General features: G+C 32.5%; 4 protein-coding genes across 6 annotated transcripts in view; 3 read left to right on the top strand and 1 right to left on the bottom strand.

Moving 5' to 3' along the window:
- Positions 1-22,308, top strand: part of LOC131009026 (transcription factor bHLH149-like) — a 50,425-nt gene extending 28,117 nt beyond the window's left edge. The window contains exons 2-3 of one of the 2 annotated variants that reach the window (XM_057936218.1): positions 21,278-21,357; positions 21,482-22,308. In XM_057936218.1, coding sequence (XP_057792201.1) covers positions 21,278-21,357; positions 21,482-22,078 — 677 coding nt within the window. In that variant the 3' untranslated portion in view covers positions 22,079-22,308. Of the gene's footprint in view, positions 1-21,277; positions 21,358-21,472 lie in introns of both variants that reach the window. The other variant, XM_057936217.1, reaches the window with a different exon arrangement.
- The window catches only part of LOC131008955 (uncharacterized), a 984,029-nt gene that overhangs the window by 450,122 nt on the left and 505,917 nt on the right, over positions 1-27,990 (top strand). The gene's annotated exons all lie outside the window — the stretch shown is intronic.
- LOC131008994 (uncharacterized) lies at positions 49-3,079 on the top strand. The gene is made up of 6 exons (XM_057936156.1): positions 49-257; positions 924-999; positions 1,243-1,411; positions 1,587-1,718; positions 2,025-2,257; positions 2,556-3,079. The coding sequence occupies exons 1-6, from the start codon at positions 124-126 to the stop codon at positions 2,835-2,837; spliced, it is 1,026 nt and encodes a 341-aa protein (XP_057792139.1). The 5' UTR covers positions 49-123; the 3' UTR covers positions 2,838-3,079.
- Positions 6,373-9,446, bottom strand: LOC131009033 (uncharacterized). The gene is made up of 6 exons (XM_057936233.1): positions 8,685-9,446; positions 8,465-8,539; positions 8,224-8,385; positions 7,499-7,596; positions 7,021-7,231; positions 6,373-6,671 (listed from the first exon to the last, which is right to left on the bottom strand). The coding sequence occupies exons 1-6, from the start codon at positions 8,707-8,709 to the stop codon at positions 6,586-6,588; spliced, it is 657 nt and encodes a 218-aa protein (XP_057792216.1). The 5' UTR covers positions 8,710-9,446; the 3' UTR covers positions 6,373-6,585.

Raw genomic sequence — 27,990 nt, 5'->3', positions numbered from 1 at the left:
AATTTTAAATAAATTATTAATTTATTCGTAATACTTAAAATAAGCTCTAAACAAGTATAGTGGGAAAGTCAAAATCCTAAAAGCAGCCCAAAGAAACCGAAAACAGGTGATTTTCCGGCGGAAATGGCGAAGCAAGCCGGAGGAGCCGGTGATTTTCCCGGAGAATCAGCAGTAATTTCCACCAATGAAAAGGTGGATGTGAATCTTTTCTATGAAAAACTAGACAAACTGAACGAGTCGTCTGGCCTCACTTTACTGTGAGTTTTTCTATTTTCTTCAACTATGTATTTCCCCCTTTACATGCATTGATTCCATCTGCAAATCCACACAAATACAATGTAGATGTGTGCTAAGACATGCATTTTCAGTTAGAAATGATCAATGTCGCGTAAGAACATTATTCTTGGATTATTTGACATGTTTGTAAACATGACATTTTTTTTTACTCAATTTTTTTCTTCATTTGAAGTCACAATGCTGTGGTGTTAATCTGTTAAATGGATTGTTTAATTAAGAAGATTTTAGTTTTAGCTGAGAATATGTTATTTGGATGTTTGCTTGGGAATGATGAGAAGGATAAGTAGTCTTTTATCTATCTTCAAGATTTTGATTAGCAAAATAGCATCAACTTTGATTATATAATTGTATACACTCCTTAAGCTTATGCTATCCAAATTCAAGAGCTTTATTTTAGAGTGACATATGATTGAAAAAAAGATATAAGAATAGATATGCCATTTCATTTGGATTCTGAAAATTTTCAGTATGCTTAACGAAGTAAGAGTAGATATTGTTTACCTCTTGAACTAGGCTACATTGTTACTGTCATATATTGCACGAAGAGAGGTGGAGATGTGTAGCTATCAATGTACTTTTGGAATTTCATTCCAAGTTATGTTTCACATCTCAATCCATGTATGCAGCTTCAATTTTCGTCAAGCAATGTTGGATTTGCATCGTTTCTACATGGAAGTGATCAAACGAGGAGGATTTTATCAGGTGCATATGTCTACTGGATTTTAAGCAGGAACAACGTTTTTCTTTACTTTTTTTTCCTGTAATCTTCGAGCTGGCTTTATTTACTTATCCTGTTGATGCTGGATTCACCACACTATGTCAAGGACCTCTCAGTCAATATTTTACAGGCAATGTATTTGACACCTTATCTTAACTCACCACTAGTTAACTATTTGGTCATTCGACACTATCTTCTATGATCAAAACCGTGTTCAACTCTTTTAGGTGACTAAAAAGGGAAAATGGGATGATGTTGCACTAGTATCAAACTCGAGAAGCCGTGTATCCATGTCAGCAGCTCAACTTCAGAAGATTTATGAAATGCTGATTCTCCAGTATGAACTAATGTATTGTCGCAAGATGCCCAATCAATGGCCTGCCAAAAATTCTCAAGGTTGCTATACTTCACTTTTCTTTAGACTTCTTGTAAGTATTTTTGGTTACTGAAGCAATCTGCTTTTTTCAATTTTTGATAATACTCTGTGTGCTTTATTTCAACAGAAATACATTATTTAAAAGCAATGTTCTTATTAGTTTTTCTTTAAAAAATAGTGAATGATATTTGACAGGTACTTTTGGCTGTGTGGCGAGTCCAAGCTGCTCAACAGGAAAGCGGAAGCATTGTGACAGCTCGTCTCCATTTTCATCAGTTCGTCTTTTTGATCAAGATGGCAGGACAGAGGAAAAGGATTGCTGTGAAGGTTTAACACATTCCTCTGAAACATTGTGCTTGCACATGATCATTGTTTAGACATCAAATATAGATGCAACTGAGATCTCACTGAAGGAAATTAACAGTTAGAATCCTACATCTATAACATTAGATTCTGAAAATTTGTGCCATCGAAATGTGAGGATTCTTTTCTTTGTGTATTGGTCATCGAATTTTTAAGTCAGGTGACTCGTATAACACATGAGATTCTGTTTCAAGGTTTGTGATTTAGTGGAATTTAACTTGATACAATTATTTCCTTTGTGTCTGCGATATTAATTTGTTATGCATGCAGGCCAGGAGACGGTTAACAAGAATTCAACGATGATTATATCTGCAAACTCAAATGTTAAAAAAATCATCGTGGACGTCCCTAAAGCACCTCAGAAGCCAAGGACTGGGTATCACATATTCCTTAGATTGGAGACTCATAGACTAAGGGAGAATCTTGGAGAAAGATCAAATTCCCATAATCTTCGGGACATGGCTGTTGCTGCATGGAGACGTCTACCTGAGAAAGACAAACTGGTAATTAACCGTTGTAATTGTACGTTCCATATGATGATTTTCCATTCAGAATGTAGGAAAGTTTAGAAATGTTCTTTAAATTTAGATCATAGTTTAGGATTGCAATTCTGTCAACATGCCCTTTCCGTTGGCTTTCTGCAGTCGCACAATATGCATTACTACTTTTTCATTTGAACAAGTTTTGACATTAATTGATCTTGACCATCCTAAGCTGATGTTGATAAGACATGATACATCGTGGCCATGTATTAGTGCAGTTTATGGTTGAAACTCAGTTGTATTCGGTTTCTCTTTTCAGCCATATATTGAGGCCAGTAAAATGGACAAGGAGAGATATGAACAAGAGATGGCTGCCCATATGCAGAAGGGCAAGAGCCAAGCTTTGCTCAGCACCACAACACCTAAGGAACCACCCGCAGATGATGTTTATCATGTGTCCTTCGAAGATGACTCCGAAGACCTCCATTCACCTGATGAATCAGTGGTCGGATTGGCAATTGAGGCGATGAAGAATGCTGGATCCAACGACTCCGTCTTTCAGATTGATTGGGACAACGGCCCTCCCGCCATACGTAATTAGATGAACTATGGCAAGACCCTCTAAGGTGCTAGCTAGATTATGTGAAGTATGTATCTTTTTGCACTTTTGTTTTAAGCCTTCCTGGGAAAAGTTTTTTTTGTATATAATGGCTTCTCAGATGCAATGTAGATATGGTTGTAGTAGCTATTTCGATGATCATGAAAAATTATAAATCAAATCCAATGAGATGTGTGACTGTTGCTGTAAATAGCTTATCTATGTAAGTTTGGTCTTTCAACTTAGACTTCCGGATTTGTATTGATTCCCTATGTATTAGTTACAATGTCTTCTTCGATCCGTCTATAAAAAAATTATCACTTTCATGTACTGATAATAGGATTCACACAACTTTCATAATGTGAGAAATCCTTTCTTCAATAATAATTTCATTCATATTTTATTAAAACTCGTGTCCTTTATAATGCGAGAAATCTTTTATGGACAAAAGGAGGAGTATAATTTAGAAGATGTTATTAATTTTATTTTCACCTTTTGAAATTTCAATTATCGTCTGAGAACATTGTAAAATTTGGTGGTATTTAATTAGATGGAAAATATGAGAGAAGGACATGTGGTGAGGTGTAAATTTAAATGATCGAGGAAATACTATAGAATAGTATATCCACACGAAAGTTGTATAGGCTTTTTTTTTAATGTTTTAAATATATAGGCTTGTTTTCATAAAAAATAATATTTTTTATTTATTAATATATTCTTATTTAATTATTTAATTTACTCTAATTTTAATCAATCATTAAATAATAAATATGGACATATATAATAGGAAATTGACTTGTATATTTTCATTTAAATTAATTTTCTTAATCTTTGTGTATATTAAGGATGGGTGGAGCATTTGTTTCTAGAGAAGCTGAAACTCAGAGAAATATTATCGAAGTTAGATTATTGATTCATTAATTAATTGCAAAGCTTATGAGCCCAAGAGCTAAGACCGAAAATTTTATGGGTTAATGATGACGTTTACTCGTTCCCAAAAATAAAAAATACTCATTATAAAATAAAAATATTAAAATTATCCATTTTCAATTGGGACAAAATTATCCTTACTTAAATCGTAAATTTTATTGAAATTGTGAACTTTGTTTGACATGTTCGACCAATGCATGTCGAGCATCAATGGTAAATGCATTAATGCTCGATCGCTGAGAATCGAGTATGTTGAGCATTACAATATTTGCTGTAAATATATTAATGCTTCACATGTTTGACCATTGCGAGTTGAGTATTAATGATAAATACACTAATACTTTATATGTTCGACCATTGCAAGTCGAACGATCAAGTAGTATTGGTCGAACATTTTTAAAAAATGCACTAATGCTCAACATAAAGATAAAAAAAAGTCTTAAATGAGTATAATTTATATATTTTGTAAAAAGTGAATATTTTAAAAATTTTATCTTTCACATAATATATCTCATTTTACCCAAATTTTATCTCAAATTTTTTCACTCCTAAGAATATAGGTCTTGAAATTTGATTAGGTGAACGAGAGTGTGCTTCAAAGAAAAGGTAATTAACTTTGCTAGTCCAATATGTTAAAATTATTAAATAAAAAAGGTGAAGCGACATACGTAAATTTTGATCTTTTACTTTCTTTTCATTGTTTGGATGGATCGGATGATGGCAAAATTATGCATGATGATGGGTAATTCTTTTTTATAATTACTCGATCCGTGTTAATTTAATTTTAAATCGTTTGCTTAGAATAAAGAATGAAATTGTTGGCGAATTCTTAGAAAAATGTCCTTGATTTGTGGTTGAAAAGTGTAAAATAATTTAAAATATATAAAGAACGTATAATTTTTTAGGTTCGCACAAAATATAAAAAATAATAAAACATTGTACTATATACTTTATATTGAAAATGAATGATCCCAAATCACAATCAATTAAAACCGACAACTTATAATACTTAAAAAGAATTTCTCTCGAGTCCACTTGTAACGTGGTGCAGTAACAATCATTTAATTATTAGCTAGGTAGAGAAATATTGCATGACATCAATTATAGAAACCAAACTATACAAGTACTCCATTTTATTAGGTATAATAGTTATGATGGAGCACATGTTCCAACCACAAAAATCCAATATATTGGCTGTATGATAATCCAATTCCATACTAAAAATATGAGGTCAATGATCATGTTTTCCAGAGATGAGACAAATGGACAGTTTGCCTGTCAAATTCAAGCAATTAGGTTTGGAAATTAAAGAGCAGTTAGTTTGGATAAGCATGTTCAATTCTATCTAAATTTATTCTACTAACAAACAATTATTGTCCTAATCATTTGAGGCTGTACAAAATCTATATTAATACTATATATTATGATATGTCACACCTCCAACCTCGTCTAGGAGTACGGCAAATGCAGGTTCACAAAATTAGAGATTTAAAGAGAAAAATATTATTACTCCTCCGTCTATCAAAAATAGTCCTAGAAGAGGACGACACAGATTTTAATAAAAATTGTTTAATTTATTGTAAATGGAGAAAGGATCGCACTTAAAAAGCAGTGTTAATAATAATAATTAATTATATTGTGAGTGAAGAAATGAGCCCACCATGTGATAGAAAGTTTTTAAAAGTGGAAAGTAACTAACTTTTATGGGTATTCCAAAATAGCAAAAAATGATTGTTTTTATGGGTATTAACATAAATATACATTTATGCGAACAAATGTATATATTATACTTATTAAAAGTAACAGTTATTATAAACAAATGTAATAATTGGGAGCGCGGGTCAAATCCACGCGGACCAGGGTTCCGAGTTTGGAGCGCGGGTCAACCCGTCGCACGGCTGTGCGACCGCCGCACCCAATAATTGGTGCAATAATTTTCATCCCCCGCTCCCCCAAGTAAAAGAAAATAATAATAGTAATAATTTTCGTCTCTTGCATCCGAAAATTGATCACCTTTTTCTTCGATTTTATAATAGATTAATCGACACCGAACCGATATTAATACATAGGCTCGTTTGTTAGGGGAGACTAGGATCATATTTTCATTCTTAATGTTTCCACGGGTATAATTGTCCCCAAATTAAAGTTAAAGTGGACATCAAAATTACAAAATGTTGCGCGATCGTCTGACGAGTGAAACGATCCTAGCCTTGTATACTAGTGCCACCCTGACAATTTCAATGTCCAACTCAACTTTAATTTCAAAATAATCATACCTCTCGGAAACATTAAGAATGAAATTTTAATTGGTGAATTAATTTTTTATGTTTAAAAAAATATTATGAGAAAAACAAGAAGATAACGAAAGTTCGTGAATTTACACAAGATAAACTCAGCAGTGTCACAAATACAAACGATAAAAAATAATTTCAAATCCACTATTTATCTCGAAAATAAGCACAAAACTATCAATATTAACAACTCAACGTTCAACTTTTGAAGCTAGCACTGTCAATAATTAATTACCGAAACGATTAAGAGACGTATATTATCATTTTAATTTCCCAAACTGTGAAAATGGGAGTAACAATTCAAGCGCGGCAGCGACTGAAAAGCATTAATAACTTTGCTATATGGATTTTTAATCCAAACTTTGGCTTCCAATAGGCAGTATCCAAATGCAATCTAACCAGCCAATACATCATTACATCTTAAGAGCCAAAAGGTCCAACAATGCTAATGCTTTTCAGAGTGAAACTAAATCTCTAAATCCATTCAAAGATAGTGAGATTCCAACTCTCATTGAGGGGTAAGCAGTTAGTTAGTAGGGGCGGAATTTCCTTGCAGCTCGCATCTGTTGTATCCGCTTTTTATCCTGCTCAAATTTGCTTTGCAGCATCATGATCTCTGCATTCAATCCAGCAGCAGCTCAAGTAGTTCTCAAAACATAACTGAGCACTATGAATGTGTAAAAAGAAGAACGACACTTTGGTATCATTCGAGAAGTTAAAAATGTGAGCTACGCAACTTTGGAAAATTTAAGATTGTACATGTCATAAGAAGCATAGCAGAAAATGAAAAGCAAGGGTTGCAAGAATATATATTTGCAACTTTAACCTAAAGATATAATTTCTGCTCTGTTTGAAATTTGACAGATCGAGCTACCCTAACTCTTTATTGAAGAGAACCATTTAACATAGAATGCATTAAAACTTAAGCGTATGAGATATTGCATCAGAGATTCAGAAGAACCTACCGTTTCTATGTACTTCCCTTCTGTTGAACTGGTAGAAATCTAGGCCGACTTCCTTCTTTTTCTTCTTTCCCATCTTGTCTAGGACGGCAGCTTGGGCAACAGAACCAACAGCAATTCCACTTTCAGCTTCAGTAGTCTTTTTACGACCTTTTTGATGCACAACAACAGTCCATCCACCTTCTGCAGCTTGGGCAAGCCGCTCTGCTTTAGCCTACATGAATCAAACAAGCCAACAGAAGAGTGATGCAGAAGAAAGCAAATCATAGAGGCCGTGATACAATTAATGAGAAAGAGCGGCATATACTAATTTAGCCCAAAAATACTAGACTTTAAAAGAACAAATTTCATCCCTACACGTATTTCTTCTTTAACCAAAGATTTGAGCACACATCATATCAGCAACAATGTCAATGTGCTACCTATCACCATATGTTGTAATTGAAAGATAGTATCGTGTGCTGCAGACTAAACGCATTACCTGCTCCTCTCTTACTTCGTGAGCCATTAGGAAGTCATCGATCGTCTCTTGCAGAACCTTCAGCCCAGGTCTACTCTGATGATAGAGTGTGATCCATTCTGAACAAAGAGAGAACCTTTAATCATGTTTTAAAAGGAACAATTAGGAAAAAGATTATCCCACTTTGGCTAGAACTGGGCTACGTGTTGTGATAGAGATAAATCAGAGGGAAGGGAGGGAGAGAAAGAGAGACAGAGAGAGAGTTTAATGTGACCATTTCTCTTCACCTCAACCGAGCTAACTACTACAATAACTTGAACATGCATGCTCACCCTTTGTTATGTTAATTTACCAAAAAGGAGAATTCACACAAAGACAGCTATATTATTTAAACAGGCTAAATCAACCATACATACATCCCAGATCTCAAATAGATATTTACACTGAATATGCCTCATTATGCTAATCATACAAACCAAAGATGTCATAACTTCAAAAGCGAGCTTCAAATAAGTCCACGTCTAGGGAGCTAGCTAACATGTATGAATAATTTGATATCACGTGTATGATAAGGAAAAAGGAATTAGCATCACTATCGTAAGTTCTATATAAACCCCTGTGAACCCTGTCCATCTAGAATGATCATGTTTCATGAATCTATAAATGACATTGACAACAACCAATTTTGCCAAAGATCATTTCACAGATAAAAAAGAAACGAGATTTTTTTGGTACAAGGATCATACTTTTCATTCCTCGAGAGTAATCTTCAACCCCTGAAGACATCTGATAAACTTCATCTTCTTCATCTACATTTCCTTGTCTTGTTTCCAGCAGATTATCTGAGGATATGTGATTTGACACTAGCTGCCTTTTCTTTTTCTTTCTTTCAGGAATTTTCGACTTACCTATCAACAAAAGGAGTTTATTATTTTAGACATAAAAGCAAGAAAGATATGAAATTTGCAGTAACTATTAACTTTTTACCTTTCTTGGTGTTCCTCGTGGCACCACCGTTGCTAATTCTTTCAGAATTTGTAACATATTCTTCAGGTTTAGAATCTGTCATCCAATAATTGTTAGGAAGTAATATCACCAAAAATCCCAACACAATCTAAATGACTCTCAACAATCACCTAAAATCCAAAAATCCTATTCACTATCATCCCCTTACAAGTATGATCAATTGAAGAGGCATCTAGATTACCTTTCACATGGCGAGTTTCGACCATCTCAGCAACAACTCTGACATTACTTGAAGCTTTTTTTTTCCTTCATCTTCTTCCACTTACATTACCTTTTGAGAGCAGCGGCGGTCGACGGCAGCGCTGGAGCTTGGCGGGCGAGCAGCGGTCGGAGGGTGCCGCTGCTGAAACAGATTTCGAAGAGGGGGTCCGCGGCAGTCGGAGGCAGCCCGAAGCAGTGGACCTAACGCAGTCGAAGGCGGCGACGGCGGCAGCGGTTCAGATTGGGAGGAGAAGTGAAGAAGTCGGAAAGGAAGAAAGAATCACGCGTTGTGCGCCACTACATCAGATATTCAGATTTCAAATTAGGGTTTTTAATTCTTTTCAAATTTTAATTATCATTTGCACCCCATGCAACATACAAATTCTTTTTTAATTGTTATATTGATATCAAATTAATACTAATTCATTTGTCATACTTATAAATATAATAAAAAAATTTAATTTTAACTAAATGTATTTAAGTTAATTATTCAAAAAATAATAAAATAATTAGGTGTTTGATTATGTAAGAGCATCTCCAACGCGACCTCGGCGCCCCGGATCAAGGTACGTCGACGGAGACCCGTCCACGGCGCCTCGGGTCAAAAGGGGAAGGTGTTTGGCGCGTTCGGACACGCGCCCTTTAAAGAAAAAATACAGAAGATATGAGAGATAGATTGCAGAGGCTTGAGGAAGAAGATGGGGGAAGGAAGAAGAAAGAGAGGGGCGGGGCGGGTAGGTAGGATTGATATTGACTTATTTTAATATTTTTAATTATTATAATTTTTTTTTATCATTATTTAAATTATGTAATTTTTCTTTTTATTACAATGTTTGAATTTTAATTTTAATGAAAATTTAGAATTTTAAAATAGAAGTGTAAAATTGGGGATTTTGTGGAGATAAAGATTTAATACACAAGCTAAGACACAAGAACTGTGGAGGGTTGTGTCTTAGGTGATGGTCCCCACCTAAGACACAGCCCACTATGGATGCTCTAAGTGTGAGTGAGTGAGTGAGTGAGTACAAAAAATCGAAAACCTAGCTACCCTGGTCAATATTTATTTCTTCACCTTTTCCTATTTGAATTGAATTTTTTATTGAGGAAAAAAGGAACAATAAGAACTAAGAATCATTGAAAGCACAAGGACGCTAACTAAGGGTCGAGCCTCATCAAAAAAATTAGTGAAAATCCAATGGGAAAATGTCCATAAAGGAAAAAGAGTGTCCACCTACAAAAAAAAAAGGAACAAATGAAACACAGACAAAAAAAAAAGAGAAGCTCGGAAGATTGATACCACATTCAACACGAAAGAGAAAAACCAACCAAATGAGCCAAAGTAAACCGGAACCAAAACCCAGCCCACCGAGAAACTGAAAAAATCTCGATCTAGTCACTCTAATCCACACGGGCCACAAAAAAAAATGAAATCTCGGACGATAACAGAGCAACTCAGGACTCATCTCTCATGCGTCAAAGAAGAGCAGAGAGACTAAAAACTTACCAAACCACTCTAATGAAAGCGCGGGTATGCACATCAGCACGAACAAGATTAACGATATTCGGGTTTATTTACGCATTTGCTCGCATTTTTTTTTTATTTTTAATTTTGTTTATTCATGGAATAACATATAGATATTTCGTATTTTTCTATAATTGGGGTTTCGGTTTCTTAAATTGAAATAGTAACACAAGTTTGAATTATTTGGGGTTGATTACAAATTTATTTTTAGAATATGGCCCAATTTGAAATGGAAAATAAAAAAGAAATAATACAATTGATGTTTTTCTCAATCCTTTTTTTTTAACAAATTACATAAGTAAATAAAGAAATGCGACGGAAGACTCGACTCGAATCTAAACTTCACATCTTGAACATTAACCTTTTATCACTAGGCCAACACACAATGCTTTTCTCAATCCTATTTACACTGAAAATAAGATATTCATAAAAGTTGTGATTGTAATAATAACTACAGGTTATCTGTGATTTATTTATTTCTATACAATGAAATCAAATTTCAAGATAGATTTTTACAACACGTGCCTTGATAAAATCTGAGACAACTTACTTACCAACGTTATTGGTTGTGAACAAGCCACGTTATATTGGATTATAGCTTTCATTTTCCGGTTAACTGTTTTAATTCAATTAAATAACATAAATGTAATTTGAAGTGTTTGTATATTGGTTTAGCTGTAAAATAGTTATTAATGTCTGAAGTGTGTGGAATGCGGTGACTTCTACTCGCTTTTACTTAGTTATAAGACCGTTGTAAATAAAAATAAATAAAAAAATGACGGAGAATCAACGAAATATATTAACTCAAATTCCGATGAATCAAGTCGAGGATTCAAGTCGAAAAATCCGACTCTCAAATATTACATCAGGTCAGTAAATAGCAAAATGAGCTAAAGAATGAGTTACGCAATTAGCTTCTCTTCTAATATGACGGAACTCCACTACACAAGCCTCTTTAGCATGAGAAAACATAACAAGCAAATCATCGCATAAAGTTTCAGAGCTGATTTTTTCATTGTGAACCACATATATAGCTAGGAGTGAGTCAGAAAAAACCATGATCGGACTCAAATCGAGTTGGAGGCAGTGCCCGATGTCCAATAACATAGCTTGAAGTTCTCCCATAAGACCTTTGTAAAATATTAAATCAACTCATGCAAGTTATTTCGATTAAGTGCAAGTAGGGATGTCAATCGGGCCAACCCACTCGGTTTCGGGTCAACCCATTCGGTTTCGGGTTAATTTCGGTTCGGGCTAGTCGATTTTTTTATTTTTCGGGCTAAAATTTTTCGACCCTAACCCTAACCCACTCGGTTTCGGGCTAGCCCGTTCGGGCCCATAAATTTATGATTTTTTTATATGTATAATTTTTTATATGGATAATCATATTATTGTAATAAAAATATGTCGTGCTTTTTAAATCAAAATATTTCGCCTTATTTTAGATACAAAAATTAGTGTTATTTTAATGTAAATTTACATAATATCTAATTTAACTTTGTTTCTGATAAAAATTGTATATAGATATAACATTAATTACTATCTTTCCTTAACTTTTATATCATAAATATTTATTATTAATCGTTAGAAAAAATCAAAACATATTATACAATCACCAAAATATTATTATCAAATTAAAAAGTAAAATATTAAAGTTTAGAAATCAATTATTAAGAAAGTGTTCGGTTAATCGGGCCAACCCACTCGGTTTTCGGGCCAACCCTATCGGGCTCGGGCTATTTTCGGTTCGGGCCATTCGGGCTAAATTTTTTTCGGGCTAAAAATTTTCAGCCCTAACCCACCTTTTTTATCGGTCTATTCGGGTCGACCCGTCGGTTTCGGGCTTTTTTGACATCCCTAAGTGCAAGTTAGCTAATTGAGTTAACTAACAAAAGTATGCTTGTGACTTGTTGGGTGAGTGTGTTAATTGATAACATTAACAGCTCAATAACAAACAATGTAAACATATAAGGTTAAATACATTTAAAATTTTGCGTGATTTGGATAAGCCTTTCTATATACGTGAATAGACCTATATGAATCCACTCCACATTAGAATTCTTTGTATTAAATCTGTAGATCAACTATAAATGAAAAAATATACAATAGTCTTAAAATCTAATAAAAAATGGAACCCAACACCGTACTTCCCATCAAACAAGGTTTATTGATAAACATATTTGTTTGAAAAACATAAAAAAAAAAGATAAATAAATGGAAAGCAAATTAGGATGCATCTTTTATATTTCAGTCCAAAAACGTATGTGAAAAAACTATTAAGAATAAATAAATAGGGAGAAAGAAGTGATAGAAAGTGCCATGAAAACAACCACATGCTTTCATTTTCTTTTCAACACTTCTATTTCTATTTGCACAACGCACTAATCATTGCTCTCACTACACAAATAAATTCTAGTATTGGAATTTGGCCCCACCTAATAACTGAACGACGAAACTACTTTACTTTTATTTTTTTATTTTTTAAAGCAATTTAATACTTATCAAGCATAGTAAGTACTACTTTTTTACATCAACTTGGGGAATCATTTGTTGAGAAATTTCAATAATTAATTTCGAATAATAATAACATCATTAGGATTGTTGGCCTGGCCTACAAAATAGTGGAGTTAGGAATTCCTTTTACTTCTTGGTGTTCCAAAGACTTCAAACTTGTTTTATTGTTTTGATTGGCATTCCTGATGCCTTGATCCATTTTCTTTCAATAAAAGTTTTACTTTACTGATCAAAAAAAAAAAAAATTAGGATTGTTGGCCTTGCAAGACACGACAAGTTGACACAACGGTGGGTTTTAAATTCCCAATTTTTGTAAAGCAGTAATTTTTTTTATGTTCATAGAAAATTCAAAATGTTTTTATTTTCAAAATGTATGTTAATTTAAATTCATGAGTTGATGAAACAGTAACTATTATATGATGGTTGATTACGCAGAAATGTTTAGAAATTTGATTTGATGTTAGTTGATTCTTTTCCTTCATGGTTGTCTGCTATAACCATGAATGACTTGAATTAATACAAGGCTTGATTTCCCTAAAAAATATATATATATATAGTAAATATTAAGAAACGAATAGTTTATTGGATGAGTTTGGTCAGACCGCCTGATGATTTGAGAGGGACTGGGTTGGGCTTGCAAATTTGCAGCCCGATCAAATTTTGGGCTTGGTGGACCTGACACGGTGATCCCAAAGTCTGGTGGGCTGGGCCTGGCAGGCCCGACCTGATTTATTTGTCATCTTTAAATACAAATATTAAGACACTAATAGTTTATAATAAAACATGAGAGATAAAGTAATTTTTTAGGATATACTACTATTTATCAAAGAAGTAAGAAAGAGAAATACCCTATTAAATTGAGGTGAGCATGAATCATGCATCATCTTTGTTTGTGACAACTTTAAGTCTTTAATAGTCCACTTTTGCCAAACTTGTACAACTTCATATTAAAACCTTCATTGAGCTTCCAATGAATAAATGTGGGGTGTTTTCAACACTAACAAGGAACAGAGGTGAGATATTTTCGACCTTGTAAAAGAGTATAGATTTTTTCATCTCTACAAAAAGTAAATGTGAGATATTTACTTCATTCCCTTTGATTCTTACTTTATTGAATTCCAATAAAAGAAGCTAATTGTTAAAATAGGATCATAACTTTCAATGTTTTTCAAGAAGACTATATAATACGGAATTTGAAAATGAGGACTATATGTTACAAAATTTAAAAATGGGGACTGTAGCTTTTATTTTTCACATTTACACTTCTATTTAACACATCAAAATGAGGAGTATAGCTTCCATCATTGTCCGAGATAAGAGTGCAAATATAAAAAATGAAAGATATACTCCTCATTTTCAAATTCCGCAACATCTAATCTTCATTTTCAAATTCGTTAACATTTAGTCCTCGTTCTTAAAACACTAAAAGTTACAGTCATTTTTTAACAATTAGCTCCCAATAAATATCAACTACAAGAATGTCTATTTCATTTCATTTCATTTTATTCGTATCTAAATTATTTGTTCCAGCGCATTAGCCATCACCTAATGGCTAATTCGTGGGAATGAAAGTAAATTTGAGAATGGAATGAAATATGAAAGGATATTATAATTTTGTTACAAACTGATTTAAAAAAATAAAATCTCATCCTAATGGAAATAGGCCGTTTTTAGGAATGGTAGATTCCAATAAAAAGTGTAATTAAAAACCATAAGATTAATTTAATTAAACATGGGCGTGGGAATCATGATTTCATTTCAGTTTCATTCTAGCACAAGAGTCATGCCACAAATTTTTAAGTATATGAGATTCATTTATGAAATCATAGAACTCTCTAGGAAAAATGATGATTAATTCGAATAAGATATATACTTTGTTTCTAAGATTTGATCGTTAATTGGCTGTATTTAAATAAAACAGAGCAATGAGCGAATTCAATTTGGTGCATATTATAAATAAGGAGTTGTTGAAATAATGGATAAATGGAAAGCTATTAAAAACTACAAAGCTGTCGTAGACTTGTGACAAGCACCTCACCAACTCGAACCAATTTCCTAATTAATATATGTAATTGTATGACTTTAAGGATAAGTTTAGTTAGTTCTTTTTTTTTAAATACAAGATACATATAATAAGTTTAATTAGTTAGTGTGTGTGTGTGTTGGAGTTCAACCAACATATGCTTAAATGAAAGCACTGGTTATCATTTTTGCCTTTGTAACAGCTTTGATTTTGTGATTATTATTATTATTATTATTTGTAACAGCTTTGATTTTGTGAATTTATTCGATATCGGAAATGGTTAGATTTTATGTAGGATTTGTCCATTTTTAGTCAAAAGACTCAAAACACTACAAAAAACTCTGAAACAATGGCAGATATTAACAACATAAATTTATCCATAAAAAAAATATGGTACTGAGAATTTAACACTAGTTGTTAATCCATTTGTAATCCATCTTACATGTTAATTTTTTAAAATATTATTTTCACGTTTTATGTCTCGATAATCCGTCATAACTATTAAATATAAAAAAAATATTTTAAAATTTTGGTTCCTGTCATTAACCCGTCGACAATTATAAAATATAAAAATAATTAGTTTTATTTTTTGAAATTTGTCGTTAGGCCGTCGAGAATAATGATTTAAATTTTTTGTTTGGAACCCATCTTTAATTTTTGATTAATTTCGTGTCTTCTAATTCCATAAATCAGTTATCCTAAAATTAATTTTCGATTTAAAGTTTATATACTTATGATTTTGGTGAACATCATTTTATCACTTTTAATGGATATGTCATCTATGTACATTTTTTTCCATGCACACATATGAAAATTAAAGTTTACTTTGAGATTATAGATATAATCTGCATCACTTTTATTCGGCATAGCTCCTCTTACTGTTTATCATCAATTCTTCATTTTCCTTCGAATATAACACAATTAATTTCTCTTTTATATTGTTGTGCCATCACATTCTATATTGCTATCAGTTTGTTGTCCTTTTACTTGTCGATCCGTTAGTTTGAATTATTTATTACGTACTGTATACAATATATAAATATATTTAAATATAATATTGTTGGCGATTAATTATAATTTCATTCATACATATTTTAGGTTAGGGGTTCATTTTAAGCGAGATATTGAATGCAAAATTTTGATTGAGATTCATAAGAAATGAGAAAAAAGATAGTAAGAGTTTTTGGAAGTAAAAATTGATGTTGTATGTGAGAAAATTGGTGTCTATTTTCAGAGAATACAAAAAATAAAAAATGATGATTTTATTTTTTAAATATATACAATTTACAAAACATTTTAAACATTTATCTTAATATCAAAATAAACTTAGACGAGTCAATCATCATCAAGTGACAAATGGTATAAACTCAGATGTGCACCTTTGTTGTTGGGTGCTATAAACGGTCTCCCAGTGAAGATTTTTTCTTTTTAAATTAATAATATGGTTGTCGGTCATATGGACAAGTCAATAAGGTCTTAGGTTCGAATCTTACGATACATATAAGTGATGTACAATAATAGTAAAATTCCTCTTAAATAAATAAATAAGATAAGCTTTGTTACCAACTTACCGTGCTCGGTCATTTAGCTGTCTGATTCATGTAAACAACAAAAATGTAAATTAATATAGCAAAAGGGCTTAATTTGTTATAGGGATTTAATTATGGGATAAAATACTACTAGTATATTAGTATATGTACAAGTTGAAGAGCTTGAGGTACACTTAATGGTTGGTAGCTCAACTGTTTACAAATACTGTAGGTAAATAACTTAGCTTAGTAGCTTCTTACAGTGCTGCACCAAATCATGTGTGGCCTATTATCCTTCACATGATTTTGCTTCATTTTTAAGCAATCAAGCTTGACTAGGATATTCAACAAACCACATACTTATCAAATAAAACAACAACAATATTAATTGAGAAGGGTGCTTATGAACAATGGGATTTTATTAATTTACATTGTATGAAATAAGCATATTATAATATGATTGATGATATATATTGTAGTTTATACTCATTTCTTTTCCACATTGTATGAACTAATATTTAACTGAAATAGCTGCAAGCGCTAATTACTTCATTCTAAGTGGCTCAAAATTTTTCGATACGAAAATTAAGGAGCATGAGTGATATTTCACCTCGAAAACCAATGACTATCTCCTACTTTCAACTTTAGTGTTGGAAATGGTAATGATTTTGATATATTGAAATGTAAAACGGATAAGAAAATTTTACAACAAATATATATGTGCTCATTTTTTTATATGGTACTTGTATATTTTTTTTAATGAAGTAGTTAAATCATTGATATACATGAGTTGTTACTCCTAAGTTATGATTGAAATTCTACAAGTTTGGTCTATTTTTGCCATCTATAGCCCAACAAATCAACAATAATAGAATATTCTGCAAAGTTGTCAAGAAAATACGAAACCTACCACGAACAAATAGTATAACATTTTGAAGAACAAATATGGAAACTCGTCGGTGGAATTAATATTAGGAGCTTCTTTGTATGGCTGCATCATTATTATTGACACATCTATACTAGATATTAATAACCAAATATTTCAATTTGAAATCAATTTCAAATGTGAATGGCAATTTGGTAGTTATAATAAAATTGAAGATTTATATATATATATATATATATATTATGTTTTTTAAAATTATGAAATTTGACTAATTATAAAATATTTAATATGCATAACAAATTAAAAATCACGATAAGATCTTTAATTTGATATATTTTATATAAATATTTGATTTAAAATGTAAACTTTATATTTATTTAAAGATTAAATTTTTTAAAAATTCTACCTCCTCTCTCATCTTTTTTCGAATAAATTTATTTTTTAATTATTTTTTTTTTCATTTTTTAACTTTTTTTTGCCTGTTTCACAATATCAATTTTTATTATTATGAATTCTTTTTTTTTCAATATTCAACTCAAATATATTCAATTAAAATTATTTTCTTATTATATTTGATAATTGAGTTGGTATTAATTCTATACAAATAAAAAAATATAAAAACATTTTTTGTGCGTGTAATTTGCACGGACGTCTTTTCTCATATATTAAATTGAGATATCAATAATCAAACATATGGTTTTATTTTATCTTTTCTCGTAACAAATTCTTCGCCAATTTAGTACATAGTTGAATATTTCTTTGCGAATTTTAATGAATAATGCCATAGGTTGATCACCTTTTAATGGAAAAAATTTAAGTTAAGTTTTAATACACAATGGCATGTCATCAAGCTTTTACTAATAAAAAACCATGTTGGATTATTGGATATCCACCTACATGCCACGTCGGCCAATTTTGTAGGATTTGTTCATTAAGTGGACGTTTACTTTGAAGAATTAATTATTGTATATAAAAATAATAAGATTAATCTTTTATTTACTTTGATGGATTGAAACTTTGAAATATTCCAAAATTTCTATCGTTTAAACTGTTTTACTTGATTCTTATACCATTAAAAGGGTGTGATTGGAGAAATCATATTCTTGAAAATAAAAATATACTCAATCATGCAAAGTAACACACCCTATATAAGCCAAGTAATCTTGGCTTAGATGGGTGTTTGGTAGCCCATATTATTTAACAAGCTGATCCGTGATAGTTAAAAAATCTTGTCTTATTCTATTATTTCACCTCGATAAATAACTCATCTACCTTCATGGAGTATTATTTATTTAGGCTAGATAGATAATTAATCTCATTTTTTCTATATTATTTATCTTAATTTTATTTTTTCTGATAAAATTTATTTTAATTTTATTAATCACACCATTTTTAAATATGACTATCAAACACACCCAATAATAAAAACAGATAGAAATTAGATTAGAACAAAATTTAGAAATTATGAGTATCGTTAGAATTTTTTCATGGTATGTGAAATAGATCAAAACCTTACTAACATGAAACAAATGGTTCTCAATGACTTGAGCATTTATTACGTGTCATATAACAAAACAACACTGTATAATTATCATATATAGAATCAATATACAAAATTGATTTTATACATGCATCTATATTTAAGGGATCATGGGATTATGCTCAGGAAAACTTTTTATTATATTACGATCGAAAAACTAAATCAAATAATATAAGTAACTTTCCAAATCTTCACTCATTATCCCAAAATTCTAAGTGTGCGCTTATTTTGATGAAAAATGAGCGCAAGAGTATATTTTCATCATTTTCACATATTTAGTATGGTGGAAAATTTTATTTGGACAGGATGATGGAATATAAATTTTTTTTGAACAACTCTTTTTCACTTATTTTTTATCTAATGTTGAATAATATTATCCTAAGATATGAGTGTGAAAATATTTTCCAACATTTTTTCATCTTTTCATTTGTAATAAACATATAATAATAATAAAAAAGATATAAAGATAATATTTTCTCATATATTCTTATCTATTATTTTTCAAAGAAAATTTTACAACCAAAGCAAATGCACCATAAAAGAAAATCTACCTTTCACAAACACAAATCTTCTGGAATATATATCAGGGTCTATCGAAAAATCCTAGATATGTTACCATCTAGCCAAGAGAATATTTCTTTATAGAAAACATTTCCAAACGATTAAGTACCAATAAAAAAGAAGATAATTTACAAATTGGATCCACACTCTAGAAATATTTCAAATATTCTAACATTTGACATACAAAAGAGATGTTCACCATTTTTCATTCTTTATATTCACTTCAAGGATGAATAATATTATCTACTCAAAAATGGATGGATAATATTATTCATCCTTGAAGTGAAAATAAAAAAGGAAAAACAGTGAACATCTTGAAGTGAAAATAAAAAAGGAAAAACATTGAACATCTCTGTGACAAATGTTGGAAAAAAGATAAGACATTTCAAGGCATAAATTTTTGTTTATTCATCTTTTTCCATAAATAAATTTGGTGAAACTATAATTAAACTTATGGGATATACGGTAGGAATTTTCTTATGATCTAGCTGAGTTATCATGATTATCAGATTTTCATAAAGCTAAAAGAGAGTTCTATTGGAAAAAGAGAGAGAGCGTGCCGTTTATTTCAAGGCCGTGGATATTTATAGGCATTGCAACTGAGGACAGGATAGTAATTTTACAAAGTCACTTATTTCGTGCAGGATATTAATTTTACAAATTCACTTATTTCGTGCGCTAACCACCTAACTGACTAGGCCTATCATTGACATATGCCTTGTCGGGTCCTTGTCTCCCAAATACAGAGCCAACTTGGAAAGCCTTCCTCTGGTTCTCTCCTCTGGAAATCTACGAGTGCTCTTCTTCTTCGGACGGACTCATCTCAGTTAGTCTGCTCTGGAAGGTTGCTTCGGACTTTTCTTCTCTGCCCAATCTCTGCAGTTGTCTCCAACTTTGCTATTTATGTCTGGAATAATTTATTCTGCCTTAATACGATCTACTCCTCCGTACTACTCTGGTCTGCCAAATCACGCCACATGTTCTGATCCTAAAGGCTCGCATACTTTACTCCGCATCAAAATTTATCCATCAAAAATAAACCCAGCGTAAAATCTTTATCATTTACGACCACTTAGCATTAACGAATAAACCCAGCGTAAAATCTTTATCATTTACGACCACTTAGCATTAACGAATTTTTAAGCCATTGTAAAAGAAAATAATTAAGCACTCGCATTCATGTGAATATAAGGTCAATTCAAGAGTATAACAACGCATTATATGAAATATTTAAAAAAGTAAGTAATATAGGATTATGTTAATGATATGAAATATTTAAAAAAGTAAGTAATATAGGATTATGTTAGATAATTTGAGTACTATAATTTGTTTAATAAAATCAGTAGGATGTCTAATCTTATGTGTTAAGTAAGGCATGAATTTGTTGTTTTTATTTTAGTTAAGAAAACGTATATTCGTTGAACCATCTTATCTACAAACTTGACATAAACGTGTAGGGAAGATAAATAAATCACTGTACACAAAAGTTAATGCTTATCTCAACTTCACATTTATTATTAAATACCTGCATTATTCTTTAAAACAAAAATACATACTAGCATAAAAATTGAATGCTTCATATTTACATCATCAGTTTCTTGTCTATTGTGTACTGCACATTGTTTGTATGCAGTCAGGTCTAAGTTGTACGTTGAAAACTTTTTTGTTTTTTGAGAATAAAATAAAAAGAATTAAGTAGAAACTCATTTTAAGCAATTTAGTTAATTTTTTTAAAAAAATAAATAAATAAATAATGGTGTTAATAATACCTACCTGTGATGAGCACATGAAAAGTAGAGAGGGAAAAAAGAGTAATGTGGCAGCGCAATAAATTGATGAATAGACAAAAGACGCGTGTGTTGTCGTTTCTTCCCTCTCATCTTCATCTCTCTCTCTCAAGTAGTGCTCCACTACTCCCCTTTTCTCCAATTCAATTTCTCCTCTTCTTCTCTGCATCTCTGCTACACATATAATCCCAAATATACATCTCTCTCTCTCTCTCTCTCTCTCTCTCACCGATACCTGTTTCTCTCTCTACTGTCTCCCCGCGCCGGGCGACTGTTTCCTCCTTTGATCAGGTACTGTATATAAAATTTCGGGCGATTCATTTATTTAGGGCTGAAATGATTTGAGATTGATGTATTGGAAATTCGATTTCCTTTGATTTGTCAATCACTGATTTCGGAGCCGCAGTTTTTGCAGTTGACTTTCACTATGGCGGAATCAAATCCCGACGCCAATTCCAACGTATCGCGCAAGCGTCGGAAAATCGACCCGGATTCGGACGCCCGGATCGCCGCGGAAACGGGCCCGACCCGGTGGCGGACCCAAGCGGAGCAGCACATCTACTCGTCGAAGCTCGTGGACGCCCTCCGCCACCTCCGCCGCCCCGATTCCGGCCACGCCGTCCGCGATGCCGCCGACCGGGTGCTGGCGGCGTCCGCCCGGGGCAAGACGCGATGGAGCAGAGCCATCCTCACCAACCGCCTCAGCCTCCGCCTCGCTCACATCAACAAGAAGCACAAGAAGGCGGCCAAGCCGGGCGCCGGAAGATCCCGCTCGAGGAAGGTGGCGGCGCAGAAGAAACTGCCGCCGATGCAGAAGAAAGTTAAGGTCCTGAGCCGGTTAGTCCCCGGCTGCCGGAAGGTCTCGCTGCCCAACCTTCTAGAAGAAACCACTGATTATATTGCGGCTTTGGAAATGCAAGTCAAAGCTATGACTTTTCTCACGGGCCTACTCAATGGCGGCGCCTCCGCCGCCGCTTTTGGCCACTCCGGCCAGAATTTTAGTTCGTCTTAGGTGTTTCTTTTCCCCTTCTTTTTCTGTTTCTCTTTTTCTTTTTAATTATTTTTGGGGTTAAAATTTTTGAATTTTTAAGCCTATGTTAATAATTAAGGTTGATATATTCATGTATTTTTTTTTTTTTAATCTGTGTAAATTTGCCTGCCTTAGCATACCCAATCTCTCTCTTGTTTCTTCGATGTTTCTTTGACTTTAAATTGGAATCATTTATTCATTGGCTTTATGAATTGTGACATGCCAACTCATATTTTTGTTTTTATATTGTTTACGCCATTTCATTTGATTCCCCACTACTTATTCAATTATTAGGATTGCTTATTCTTTTTCTATTTTTCTCCTTCTTTATCTTATTCATTTCTTGGACTTAACCTTATTCTATTGAACAAATTACTGGATATAGTAGTACATTTGCGAGTCACATCAAAAAGAAGCACTGATTATTAAAACTATTGCCTTAAAAATTTGTGTAATCTACTTTATTTATAATTATTTCTTGTGGTTATAATCATTTTGAATCAACAATCACATTTAATGAAGTAGACCTTAAATTTGTCGTAGCTGCCAATCGTGAAGCAATCAGCCAAATTCTTTCATTTTCTTCTCAATATTCAAAATAGAATCTTTTATTTAAAGCGTCGAATATGTGTATACAAGTATATAGCATATTCACAAACCGGAAAATGACTAATGTGGCATGGAAAATGACTAATGTGGTTTGATCAATTTACAGTCACAATAGATAACAATAAATAACATGTAAATTTTTGTTGTTGGCAAAGAAAGAGAGAAAGAGAAAACCCCACAAATTTGAAAGTAGGGCAAATTCCGCCAAAATAACAGCCTAATTTTGCAACAAAAAAGGAGTGTCATGTTGTGGGCAGCCCCCACCCCCACTTATGCCACATGTGACATTCCAATTAAACATTCAAATCCTCTTAACTTTATGCTCTCTCTCTCTCTTTTCTTCCATGAAAAATGGCAGCTGCTATTATTAGGTAAATATAGCTTAAATTGCGTTCTTTTTTGTTATAAATTTATCATGAAAAAAGGAAGGATAAATAAAATTTCACCCTTTAAATTCTTTTTTTCTCTTCCCACATTTTCTACTTGATTTAGGGTCAAGTAGAAAATGTGAAAAAAGAAATGAAGGATTTAAAGGGTGAAATTTTGTTTATCCTTCATTTTCCCATGATAAATTTACAATCAAAGAGAACGCACCCTAAGTGAATAAAATAGATAAATCATATAGTAGTATTTAAAATTAAAGTAAAGTATAGCCAAACTTTGTACTCTATCTTTTTATGTATTCATTCATAATATTCATTCACACGAGGCGGCTTCATTAATTAAGGTTTTTTGTCTTCAACTAATGGTGTCATTAATTCCCTCATTACTAATTGGATGATACATTCCTGTCATATTAGTTAGAGAAGAAAGGGGAATTAAAGTCACTCTCGTAAATAGTGTGATTGAGTGAGAGTGCCAAATATTGTGAATTGTTGGGATTGAGATGTTAATGAATAATGAGGAGTGTGGTCGCCATCAAGGCTAAGGGTTTGGAGCTAAGACAAGGTTTATGATGTTGATCAAAGTTGGATGCATCAAGGACCACACTTTGTCTTTCACTATTTTGAGGCTCATCTAGACATATGTATCTATATAGGGGTTGTGATATAAAGATAACGTTGGTAGTGAAAGATGAGAATAATGAACGAATTAATGTAACACATACAAATAATTATATTCAGTAGTGAAATTGGGGCTCCCTCCAGTATTCAAAACTTGGTAAGAATGATTATTCATGGGTTACATTAATTGATTTGTTCGTAGATCTTATTGATATGTTCGTTATTCTCATTTCACACGATTAACTCGAATAATATCAACAATACGATGAATAATTGATATTTCATATTTGTTATCATTTCTCATCGTATTTGACAATTCTCACTAGATCAATATATATATATATATATTATAGATCATGTAGTACTCAAACCTTAGGTAGAAGTATTTAATACCAATTCTGGACCACACATTTTGTCAATGTGATGCACCAAGAATGCGACACGTGGCAGAGACATTCCAAGACCTTTCAAATGCAAAATACGCAGTGTAAAATAGGAAAAAAAAATATGATATTAATATCCAAATTTTTTTAATTCATATAATTAAACACAAATATGCATAATATTACACTAAAAAATGCATTGCACATTAGCTACATCTCGCTATTGCTCACTGTTTGCCGCCTTAATCATGCATATAATTTAACACAAATATTTTTAATGTTACACACAAAATGCATATAATTAAACATATATATGCATAATGTTCCACACAGAAATGCATGTATATAATATATAAACACAAATATGCATAACTTTTGCACAAAAAAATATGCATGATGTTGCCACAAAATATGCATTACATTTTTGTGTGTAAAATTATGCACTTTTGTATTCAATTATATGCATTAAAAAAATTCATACTAAAACAATAATAATAATAATAACAACAACAATAATAATGATATATGTTTTTTAATATTTAAATTTTTGTTCTCATTTACCCTTTACATGTATTTTCCTCGAAAGGCCTTAAAAATCTTATGTTACGTGCCACGTTCTTAATGCATGATATGTACAAAATATGTGATTCCAATTTATGTAACGATACCATAATTGCAACTCTATTTAAATGTATATATATAATTATTTATGGCTCCTTATCTCTCTTGCCCTTTTTGCCCACATGCATTCATGTGAGTATGATGAATGATGAGTCAGCCTTAGTCGACAATCTCATTGTGCCATCATCATTAATGTTAGCAGCAACGCCAGGTCCTTTTTTTTCCTTTTTTTTTTTTGAGAAAAAAATTAAACGCCAGATCCATTTTGGAACATTACTTCTTGCGATTTGATTATTCTTGATGTCAACATTATGATGCTGGGTTTAATTGTCTTACTGAATCAGTTTAAAATCTTAAATCAATAAGATTATCACTAATATTGTTCTAGTGGTTAGAGATTGAACTAAAATTTTAAAAATCGATGGACGAAATTATATTTTTATATTCAGCAATAAATTTGGAGGAACGAGATTATAATTTTAATTATGACAAATCAGAAAAAACAAAGTATAGTAATAATTAAAAAATATTATCTGACCTTTGCACTGAGTTACAAAAATGACTCGATATTTAGGCCGAGTTGTAAAAATTGCCAACTTTTTAATTAAAACATTCAAAAAGAAACTCTGACCTATCAAAAAAGAGAGACATGAGAGGTCAAAGATAATTCCCCCAAATTTTCGGTGGGGTATGCTTTAAGCTACAAAGCCATTTTTAAATATAAATCACGAATTGCGAATACACGATGAATAATATGAAAATTGATTTAAAAAAAAATCATAATTTATGAAATTCGAAGTCAGGGTTGCAATTTTTTCCAACAGGATGATGCCTCGTGGAACCATCAATCTTGAAATCTAGTTTAGAGTTTCTCTTGAATATATGCTAATTACATGCAACAATTGTTACGTCTCAGTAATTACTACTCCCTCCGTCCCACGAATCTTGACACATTTTTTCTTTTGGACCATCCCATGAATCTTGACACATTTCCAAATAAGGTAATAATTATTACGTTCTCTCTTATACTTTATCATTTTTATACGTTATTAACTACACACTTAAAAAATTAATCTATAATTCCTTAATTCCCGTGCCGAAATCAAACGTGTCAAGATTCGTGAGACGGAGGGAGTAACATGCATCTCTCAAAAGATTAATAAATATATATACAGTATCCAACATCTCAATTTTATTAATTAGCATGTCATATGTTCTAGATCACATAGATAGTAATCCTCAGTGTTCCGATTCTAAATTAATACATCTAAATACGTAATCGTGTTTAATGATCGCGTTCAATTAGCATGTTAAAGTTAAAGCAAAATATGAATCCAAGAATAGAAGAAGGTTGTAGTTGGATAATCCTAAACATAAATTCATCTACTGTAAGCTTATAATTGATAGCGAGGTGCTTTGGGCGAGGGTGGTTAAATCATGTGTTAATTGGTGAGCTGCCCTTTTCTTATAAACACTTGTAAAAATGCCCTTTTTCATAAGTGAAAAAGGGCATTTTTACAAGTGTTTATAAGAAAAGGGCATTTTTGCAAATGCCTCTCATGTGTTAATTGGTGAGCTGGTTTAGGGGGAAGGGGGAGGGGGGTGCAGGCTTGGGGTTAGAGGCGGTATGAAGGGGTGGTGGTCCGAGATTGTAGAGAAAGGGGGAGGGGTGGAGGAGTATTGGTTTTTTTATAACATAATTCGGTATCTCGGGAATGGCATGGGTATCAGATTTTGGAATGAGGTGTGGGTAGGTGGTAAACTGCTTAAATACGTGTTCCCGAGGCTGTTTAATTTAAGTGTGGATAAAAATGGGCTGGTCGGGGAGTCTGGATATTGGGTGGGAGAAGAGTGGGTATGGGAGGTAGGCTGGAGAAGAGAGTTGCGCGAGGGGAGAAATGGATGGTTGATGCTCTAATGTTGGTTATTTCTGCTTTTGTTCCTAGACCAAGAAAGTAGGATGGCTGGATTTGGAAGGCGGCAAAAGACAGAGTTTTTTCAACCAAGTCGGCATATGAATCCGTTGCGGCGATGAAAGGCGCGCAATCTTCCTGTTATAACAAAGAGTTGGCTCAAGTTTGGGAGGCACCGACTCTACACAAGGCAAGGGTGATCGCATGGAGAGGTTGGAGAAACAGGTTGGCGACGTGCGATAATTTGGTGAAGAGGAATATACCGATTGGAATTGAAGAGAGATGGTGTAACATATGTGTGGCGAGCGAGGAGACGGTGGAGCATATCTTCCTTCACTACCCGAAAGTTGAGTTTGTGTGGGACCAAATCCAGTAATGGATCGATATCAAAACCGGAAAGCCTCAAGGTTTAATTCAACATTTCATGTCCTTTACACACGGTGGAAGAGGAAAGAAGTGCCGGGAATTTCTTAAGGCATTGTGGGTTTGGACAATTTGGCTGGTTTGGAAATGCAGAAATGAAAGTAGGTTTGAAGGAAAGGTTTGGGATGCACAGAAACTTGTTTTGGAGATTAAAGGTAGACTTTGGAGTTGGAACAAGATTTTCCAAATTGTGGAATCGAATGTTCCTTTCTCTACGTGGTGCTCTAGTGAGTGCACGCTCCCTTTCTTGTATTGATTTTGGTACCGCTGGTACCGTGGCCACTTCTTTATATATATTTTTACTTTATTGATAAAAAAAATTGATAGAAATAAATTAGCTACTCATGTTCTTGAAAACTAAAATAATTATAAGACAAAAAGAATACATGTGTAAATAAGGATGGAAAAATGATATTATCCCTCCTTGAAGTGAAAATAAGGATGAAAAATGATGAACTTCTCTTTTGTGTAAAATATGAGAAAAGAAATGAGACTTTTAAAGGCATAAATTTTTATTATCCCTTATTTTTCCATGATAAATTTATCCATCAAAGTAAACGCACCCTAATGCTTCAAAATTGTATATTCCTCATCTTCTTCTCTACAGTTATTCTCTAAATTACTACTACGCTCCCAATTTGTATACAAATATTTAAATACGTTTTTCCTTATAATTTACTCCTTTAAATCCTCATTCCCTCTTCCAAACTCTCTCCCTCTGTATATGTAATAGTATAATCATAACATAAGATATTTTTTCATGCTACATGAATTTATCTCCCTTATTTTTTTTTGGGGTGGTTGGTACCAAGATTAATTTCAAATTCCTAATTCGGGAGAGATATTTTTTGATGCTACATGATATTTATCTCCCTTATTTTTGTTGGTTGGTACCAAGATTAAATTCATTATACAATTCTTGTAGTACCCACGTGAAATGA

Source organism: Salvia miltiorrhiza, chromosome 2 (assembly GCF_028751815.1).
Source record: "Salvia miltiorrhiza cultivar Shanhuang (shh) chromosome 2, IMPLAD_Smil_shh, whole genome shotgun sequence".
NCBI lineage: Eukaryota > Viridiplantae > Streptophyta > Magnoliopsida > Lamiales > Lamiaceae > Salvia > Salvia miltiorrhiza.
The sequence above is the reverse complement of the archived record's forward strand: the minus strand, read 5'-3'. Positions and strand labels throughout refer to the sequence as shown.